This window comes from Anoplopoma fimbria, unplaced genomic scaffold, assembly GCF_027596085.1.
Source record: "Anoplopoma fimbria isolate UVic2021 breed Golden Eagle Sablefish unplaced genomic scaffold, Afim_UVic_2022 Un_contig_11904_pilon_pilon, whole genome shotgun sequence".
In the NCBI taxonomy this organism is placed as follows: domain Eukaryota; kingdom Metazoa; phylum Chordata; class Actinopteri; order Perciformes; family Anoplopomatidae; genus Anoplopoma; species Anoplopoma fimbria.
Window position 1 is genome coordinate 1 of NW_026551495.1, and position 8,917 is coordinate 8,917.

At 38.8% G+C, this 8,917-nt stretch overlaps 1 protein-coding gene and 1 pseudogene across 1 annotated transcript; both read right to left on the reverse strand.

The window, feature by feature from the left end:
• Positions 1 to 530: 530 nt before the first annotated feature.
• Positions 531 to 1,448, reverse strand: LOC129115564 (F-box only protein 30-like). Its single transcript, XM_054626966.1, has 2 exons — positions 1,136 to 1,448; positions 531 to 846 (listed from the first exon to the last, which is right to left on the reverse strand). The coding sequence occupies exons 1-2, from the start codon at positions 1,247 to 1,249 to the stop codon at positions 652 to 654; spliced, it is 309 nt and encodes a 102-aa protein (XP_054482941.1). The 5' UTR covers positions 1,250 to 1,448; the 3' UTR covers positions 531 to 651.
• A 1,596-nt stretch (positions 1,449 to 3,044) lies between these two features.
• On the reverse strand, positions 3,045 to 8,522 carry LOC129115563 (hydroperoxide isomerase ALOXE3-like; annotated as a pseudogene).
• Between the last annotated feature and the right edge of the window lie 395 nt (positions 8,523 to 8,917).

Below are 8,917 nucleotides of genomic sequence, written 5' to 3' on the forward strand. Positions count from 1 at the left end.
CCTTTGCCAGTACTGCCTTTGCTACAGTAAATGCCAACATGCTAACATTAGCAGGAAAATATATAAAACTATATGTTTTACTTGCCACAAGTGAACTACCTGAGTCACCATTTCCCAGAAATCCATAGTAAAGAATCTCATTGATCCATTCCTGGAGCTCAGAATCTGCTGACACTGCACTGTCCAGGGATAATAATCTCTGTCTATATATCTGTCCAAGACATAGATGACTAGTAAAAGAACAATTGATCTTGGGCTTTACTGAATGTCCTTTTAAGTTAACATGCTTTGCTGTCAGAGTTCCCAGAAGGCTGTAGCTGCCAGCCACAGTATATTTGCATCTGTATAGACTGTAAGGTATGATTTGCATGTGCAAATGGATCATGGTTTGCAAATGTATTATTGCGATGTTTGTAGTGCAGAGGCAGGATTCAAATTAACTATGGGTAATTTAACTTTTTGATAACAGTATAAGGTGTTTTACTGAGAGAACGGCCTCAATGATACCACATCTGTTTCATTAAGGCTTCTTCATAATGTAGCGAAAAACAGGAAGAGTTATATGTTTTCAAGACATGAAATCTGCAATTGCAACATCCACATAATACCACAGTGACTATTGTGCAGCTACGAGAGGTCAGCCATGTTTGATCAGGAGTTAACGTGACGCAGGACGCGACGCAGCGAGTGTCCATCTCGTGCAGTACACATGGCAGGAAGGGGTACTGGCTCGGTCTTGTGCTCCACATTGTTGAAGTGGCACTTCTTAAGATGGTCCGACATGCTGGGCAGATCAGTGAAACCCCAAGACAACACTGGGCTGAACGCCGTGCTGAATCTCCACACCTGCATCAGAAAATAAAATACAAATGTTGAAATGAAGGTCAAAACCTTTAGAAGGGCTCCTAATCCTTTTCTGAAGATATTCTTTCCTGCTTTTGTTACAGAAACCAAAAAATCCTAAAATTTTACTTCTAGCTCAATGCCATCATAAATAAAATAAATCTATACTTATATGTTGTTTTAAATATGGTCAGAGTACATTTGTTTGTGCGTATAATATTAAAGCATTTTCTGTAGCGCTACATGGGCTGTTTTGAATCTTGTGAAAAGCATAACATCTTTGACTACTCACTCTGTTTTTGATCTGCCATGACACTGTGCCAGGGGCACCAGGACACCGTCTCCGCTCCCACTGCAGCTCCACTATGCCCCTGGTCTGGAGGAGACTGGCACACACCTCCCTCATTGTCCGTGACACCAGTGACAGCTGGCACAGGCTGAAACTGTCAAGGAACCCAGCTATGTGCCACAATATCTCAATGGGAAGCCCACTAATTTGGTCAGACTGGAAGTCACTTGGAAATTTTGCCCTTGGGCAAGGCTGAACCCCGAAGGACCTGAGGTTCCTGTCATGAACCACTTTGGCCCCCTTGGTGGATGGGTAAAACCTCCGCTGAGAAAATGTGCAGCCATAATACGGCAGGGGCAGCGGTGCTCCATCCAACCATTTAGACCAGCGTGAATGTCACCATGGACATTAAGACCACTGCTTCAGTTTAAAATCCTCTTTCTGATTAGGAATTGTTCCTGGCAAGATTTAAACGCCAAACTAAGCGGTGAACAACCTTTGCATTCCAGTAGTTTTCATGATCTATTTTCCATCAACTGCTGCATATGATAGTGGCTCAATGGGGCAAAGCTTAGTGTGTGTGAGACGAAAGTGTGTCTGCTTCAGAGACAGGTGTAGCAGACAGGTGTCGCCAATCGGAAAAGGTTAGCAGTGAAGTTGTCTTGTGGCAGTAAATGCACAATTAAGGTAACGGTTTGCCCATGAATACACACTGTAAAAACACTTCTCAATAGTCAAGAAATGATTGTGTCTTGCTTGCCAGCTGCTGGGCAAAAGTGAAAGGAGAGTCTTTGGGATTTTAAACCAGTCTCTGGGCATCAACCTTGCATTTACACAGGCAAAGATAGATAAACCTGAAATGTAAAAACGCTTCAGGTCGCGGTTACGCCCGTGAGACAACGCTCAGATACAAGCCAGCACAGAGCCGTAGCTGACACCTGCAAGGGTTATAATGAAGGTGCTTGAGACGTGCAAGTAGACAAACACAAGGTTACACAGAGTTTAGATGTGGTGGGATGGAAAACTGTGGTTTCTATTCCTCAGTCCAACATTACAGCAGTAGTTTTTGTAGGCACACCTGGCGAAATTCTGAAATCTACTGAATTCACTTTTGGAGTTACATAAGTATTTACCTTTGCTCAAGTTATGTTGACTTTTACATGTATTTTTTGTTTTTAACAATATGTTTATTATATGTATTTTATTTATTTCACTTAATGATGACAATGACAATTACACAGGGCAGTGTTATAGCATATCAATGTAAACTATTAATTAATAGAAATTAATAAAAATCACAATTGCACTATGCATCCCCCCCCTTCCCATCACCCCTCATTCTAATGGCCTACACAAGTCAGTTATGTGATAAAGGTGAAAATAGAACAAACAAAACTAAAACATGTAGCACTTTATGTTAAAGCTCGGTAACAACGTTAGACAATAGTGGGGTTATAGTCTTATAATAAAGAGGAAATAATAAAGTGCCCCACAGTACATTGTGTTTGAGGGCCTTGAAACCAGCCATAATTCTTGCAAGATTTTGAGCCAGGAGAAAAGCTGATAATATGTCACTTAATAAGGTTTAATATGTTTTCCTGCTAGAAAATAACCCTTTAGATTCCCAATATGTAGTCAATTAATCCTAATAACACGTGTCTGGACATTTTCTGCAACCATTTTCAGAGAGAACATAAACATTTGTTACCTAAACTGCTGATTATTATTTCCCAACATATGTTTATGTAAAACATAATTCACACAAAGATACAGGTACCCTATAATAGGCTGACTTAACATGATACAGCCTAGAGTATAGTCTAACCCACAACTCAGCCTGCAAGACAGGTGTTAAAAAGGTATACATTTTGTTCCCTAATGCAGAGAGATAAAAATGGCTTGTCGGGCTGAGTTAAATAGTAATACTGTTCTCAATCTGAGTAGGGTTCAGGTAAGTGTAGGGTAGTTCAAGCTGCAAGTTTCTTGCTACAATTGTTTCACTAAAGTAGGACAACTCTGCTTGAAACTCCTTAATCATCTGCTTTGGGGCAGGCTCATCGAATCGTTCTTCAGGGTATGTACCCATGGGAACCTGTCAAAAGGACAAAACGAAAGAGTAAACTTATCGACAGAGTATTGTGTTGGATACAATGCATTTTAAATTGTAGATGGGTTATAATGAGCGTTTATCAACACCAAACTTACCATGTCAGTGTACTTCTCTGTAAGTATCCAACCCTGTGCTCTAAAGCTGCTCGTCTCGCCAACATTTGGGAGGGTCTCAAAATTGTCTTCATGCTTGACTGCCCCTTAGTGGTTGGAGGAGGTTTGCGCAGCAGAAGTGAGGCATTGGGTATCCAGGAGCAGTAGTCGAACTAAATTATGAAAGAAATTTCAATATGTTACAACTTTGATAGCAAACTAATTCAATAAACTAATTTTAATGTCAAACATTGCAGAAAAAGTTATGTTAGTCTACAATGCAATTTAGCAGTCATGGACCAGTCCCAAAGACTACTCGACTAGTTAATTAATCAGGGTAGATAGCCTGTATCAAATATGTTTTCCATCTAATATCAATGATTAATTCTCATCAAAAAGATAAAATAACAGCTCATTGAGAGCAGAATGCTGGCACCAAACCACCGATGAACGATAAGTCTATAACGATGCACAGACGGCTGGTTTGATAGATATTCTGCTAAACCCCTACCCCAATGTAATGCTCAGCTAAAGAAAAAATGTGATATACTTAAAGCAGATTGCAGACCTGCCAAATGTTCAGAAGTCTGTTAGTGTTAAAACTAACTCATACATAATCAAACATGAATACATATTCCAATGTCACAACTATTTACCTGCCCATTGTTTACTGCAGCATGTTGAGCCGTCACTGTGAAGATCACCATGGTGATGAATTTGATCACCTCCTTGACAGTTTGAAAGCTTGCTGGACACCCTGTTGGTAGCACAATGACTGTTAGTTGATTATCGGTAATCCCTACCTTTGGTAAATATTAAAGGCTACTATTAAGTTTTTATATATCTTGTGTACACAAATGACTTCAGAACACGGGTTAGATACCTGAGGCTTTGTTTCCTAAGAAGCCATGTGTGAATATCTCACTGATCCATTCCTGCAGCTCAGTGTCTTTACGCACTTCACTGTCTGAAGGATAGTAGTACTCCACTACTGCCTGCACAAAGCTAGTGAACACAAAATAACCAGATATAAAATGTCATATGTGAATAAGACAGAAAGATTATTTTGCTTGTAGAATAAATCATTATGAACAGTTGCGATATTTTTTGAAAGACCTGTTGATGATGTTCCACAGCTTCAGGCCATCATCTCTGTAGTAGAAGTTGGGGATTGATTCCAGTCCTCGTGCAGTGATGTTCTCTGGCAGACAGAGGGAGCTGTAGGTCGTTTCGGAGAGAGCCCTTCTCATGAGCTCTGTCATTCCGTCAAATCCAAGTGAACTCTAATAAATCAAAAAGTCACAAATATTTACCATCAAACACATTTCTTGAAGTAAAAGAATCAAGCATTGTTAAAAGGTCAAAGGCTATAAATTATATTTGCAATGGTGCAATCGAATTGGAGTAGTTTGAATACTGTATTTTACAGAGCCATACTATACTTAAAGCCCCGTCAGGTCCAAAAAGAGATGTGCGGCCTCTATTGTTTATGTACAGAGTGTACCGGAAGTGTGGAAACAGCAGCTGTGCAGACAAAGGGAAGAATTCATAGAAAAGTCAAAGTAAGATGCTTATTTGAGCAAACAACAGGCATTTTGTTTGTGTTGATCACCAAAGGAAGCCATAAGCAAAAAAACAAAAAAAACAAGACTAAACCTTGAAGGATGCAAAGTTCTTGATCTCTAACAAGTTAAATGTCACTTCAAAAGCTAAAAAGTGAAAAACGAAGAGTCAAAAGAGTCATGTTCAGAGTGGGTTCACCATCGATAGAAAATAATACCACATTCTTAGTAAAGATCTTGTTTTGAATTGAACATTTCAGGGATCTAGATAGAATGCTGGGGTTGGACTCCCAAGTATATCTTTGGTCTGCACTATTAAGACCTTTGCTTACATGGATTAACACATACACAATTGGTTTACTAGGGAAAAGAGCCTCTGTGGGATGTGCCTTTCAATGTGCTATCTTTTCTAGTCTATAATAGATACTGAAATGGTGGTGGGTCAAGGTTCACTTTAAGTATTTCAAGAATAGTACGATCAGCTTTACCAAGGAAATTTCTCATTTAGTCTTAATGACTGTATATCAGAAGGGCAACATCCCATATAGCTGTAGGCTTTAAAAAGTGGTCAGACTGTGGACTTACCAAACGCAATATCAAAAACAGAGAGTTTATTGACCAGAAACAAAGGTGCCTGGCTGTAACTGATACAAGGAACGTTGGGGTTTTATGTGAAACTACTTTCCAATTTGACTATACTTTAATACGTCATAGCATATTGTAATGGGTTCGTTAATGTAATATATTGGAAGGGCAGGGTGCTTCCTCAGTTTATACCTCTAAGGAAGTGTCTTTCAAAATGATTCATAAATATTACCTTACCAATCACTACATGCAGAAATTCTAAAAAGAGAAAAACACAAACTGCTCTTTCTGTGATGAAAATTAAGATGTACATTTTTTAGCATTGTTCTTTTTACACCAAGAAATTCTGCAAATTTGCAGATTTGTCATTGATCATATCTTAAATGACTCTATAAAAAGTCAGATAATCAGTTCAGATCAAGGAATAGATTAAAAAAGTGCACCAGCACTCTGACCTCTGCTGTGTCATCATACCTTATAGAGGGGATGAACCACAGAGAAGCTGCGGAGAGCGGAAAGAGTATAGACCTCTGCCAGAAAGTGAGTTTTCATGAGGTGCTGGACTGCTTGATGGTCCATGAAATCTGCATTTTTAATAAACATCTTGGCAAGCAGCCAGTCAGTCTCCGGGTCACTGGGCACAAAGATGGGGTTCTCCGCAGAAGGTTGTTGATGCAACTGGAATTTGATAAAAAACATTTTTTATTTTGGTATGTTAAAATAGTGCAACTGGACTTTTGAAAGCATAGAAATGTACTGTGGAATGTAATGTGATCATGTGACTAGACCTGTATTGCAATGGGCATCAGTTTGTTTTCTGGGTTCGAGTAGAGCAAACAGAGACCAGCAGTCACGTGCAGAGGTTCACCATTATAGGCTCTAGGGGGTATTCCATCCATCTTCTTCTGGTCATAGAGGAATATATTGCCTTTCTGAATGGGAAAGAAAGAAAGAGGAAAGAATTGTATTAAACATCAATGAGTTTCACAGATAAATCGAGGCAATATCATGTTTTGATTAAACACACACAAATCGTCTCTCAAAGCAGAGATTATCTCCAAACTAAAGCCACTCTTCTTTCATACCTTCATTTCCTCCTGCAGAGAGCTTCCCTCTTCCAGGAACGGCTTCACCATCTCCTCTGTGACTGGAAAGTTTGGGGGAAGCTCTGAGCAGCGCTTGATCACATTTGGATTGACTGCGTTCAGAAACTGGGATCCATAAAAATCATCTTCCTTCCAGTGCTCTGCAACATACTCTGAAAATTGTAAATATGATAATATTATATCCAATGTCTGACTTTTTTGAAGCGTAACGTCATAATCACAGTCACTAAAAGATTGATGGTTTGATTGATGGCATCACGCAGAGCCTGTTTTTTAAAATTATAATAATTGAACATGTCCTTGAAAATTACATTTTTGAAGTCCAATGCAATCATAAGTATTCAATATATTTAACGAAATATATTTTTTTTTTGAAAATAGCCTATTGAAAGAAGTGTTTCTTGGGTTTACTTTATCCCAAAATGAAAAATGAGAGCGCGACTATTTGTGTGCACAATTCGAGAATTGGAAAAAAAAGGTGAAACTAAAGGTGAATTATTTTTGCCAGAAGAATATTTGTTAAAAAAAAAGTTAAATCCAAGACAGATTACAGAGATCACTTTTTGTTATGAAACTATGACACTGACAGTGTTGTTGCACTGCAGTTCTGGAAAATGGGGGAAATAATCTACCTGACATTGTTGTCTTTTTCTGCCAAAAGATTTTTTTCATGTCTTCAATGCTTTCCCATTTTTCAGTCGATCCAAATAGCCCCTTGAGCTTGAGTTCAATGCCACTGAAGTAAAGCAGGTAAAAAAAGAGGTTTACAGAATACAGAATTAAACAGCACACTGACATGTAAGTTTGTAATGTAATGTTTCTAATGTACTTTTTGCCTTGAGACATTGATAATATGACTAAATTTGAGTTGTGTCCTTTGCATCTATGTAGACCCACGTTATCATTTTTTGATGACGCATCTCAGTTGATTTGGACTTAGAGAAGCCGATTTCAGCCGGGAGCTCAGCAGAATCATTGAAATGGTTGATATGGGGTAGTCCTTCTTCCATAATCTTCCATCTAAAAAAAAAAAAGAAATTACTGAAAAGCGCCTTGACATTTCTCCTGATGAACTTCTGAGGACATAACAGTGGCTCATACTGTACTGCACACATAAAAACACTTACTGGTAGAATCTCCTTTTCAGAATCAGCTCATTTTTGCGGTGGTCAATCAACAAGGGATGGTCTTCCTCAAAACCCTTCAAGGCTGAAGCATGAAAAGAACATAACATCAGTAACATTTTAAAGGACAAAATTTGAATCAACTATTTGGGGAACTTGAAGCAGACCTCTCCCTCCTCTCAGCTCCACCAGTTCTCCTCTGGAGATCCATCTGTAACAGGGGAAAAGAACGGCTTCTCCTTCTGGAGTCGTCGCCACTATTTTAGAGAGGTACCACTCATCTTCTGGGAGAAATAAGAAAGGGTCTTTCTCCACCTTGACCAGCAGAAGTTTCCCCAGAGACAGACTGCTTTTGATGATGTAGGTCCCTGTCTAGAAAAATAAAGTTTTATTTAATATCTTTCGAAAATTGTCTGTGGATTCGCATGAAAACATACATATTGATAGACGGTCATGCTGATTGGCTTATTGAGGCTATTCTGGCAATATGGGATGCTTTACGTATAGGCATAATTGCAGTAGAGTAAAATAAGTGCAGTAAAATACTTTGGTTATCTAGTCTTAAAAGAGGTATGCACTCATGTAGACATATGCCACCCAAACACTCATGCATGCACAAAAAACTGCCAGTATATTCTTGTCAACTAAATTTGAGACATGCATATTGAATAATGGTCAACAATTGGATTCAACTTACCGTCCCAGTTTTAAAATCTGCACCGTAGTTATCCAATTCAGTCCGCTCACTGTGATCAAATGTGCTGGCATTTGTCATGTTCCCTGTTGTCACTTCTAGCTTGTACTCAGCCATGGTCATTCAGTAGCGATTCTGTTTGTATTTGAAAAATGTAATTCAATTTCTAAACTCTCTGACAAATTTTGTTCCTTTTTATGTCCCTGCAGCTCATGCACCTCCCACTTTAGGTTCAGTAACAGCAAATCATTTAGGTATGAACTGTATACTTCACTGTGTGGATGGGGTTATTCACCTGGGATTATTCTTTTATGTGTTAGGCAAGTTAAATTGGGTAAACTGACATATTGCACCAATCACTCTAAGGAAAGGAAAGGAATGTTCTTAATATCCTGAAACACTTTCCTGAAGAGTTTTATCTTCTGCAGAGGGGCTCGCAGGAACGCAAAACTTTTATTTTGCGTGTGTACCTGGATTCAAAACCTTAGTAAAACACTTGGAGAATATATCTT

Bases quoted from the DNA above. Each gene is read 5' to 3' on its own strand.
- LOC129115564 (XM_054626966.1), bottom strand. From the start codon at position 1,249: ATGAGGGAGGTGTGTGCCAGTCTCCTCCAGACCAGGGGCATAGTGGAG. The intron at 847-1,135 runs GTGAGTAGTCAA...TTTCTGATGCAG, and splicing joins CATGGCAGATCAAAAACAGA to GTGTGGAGATTCAGCACGGC.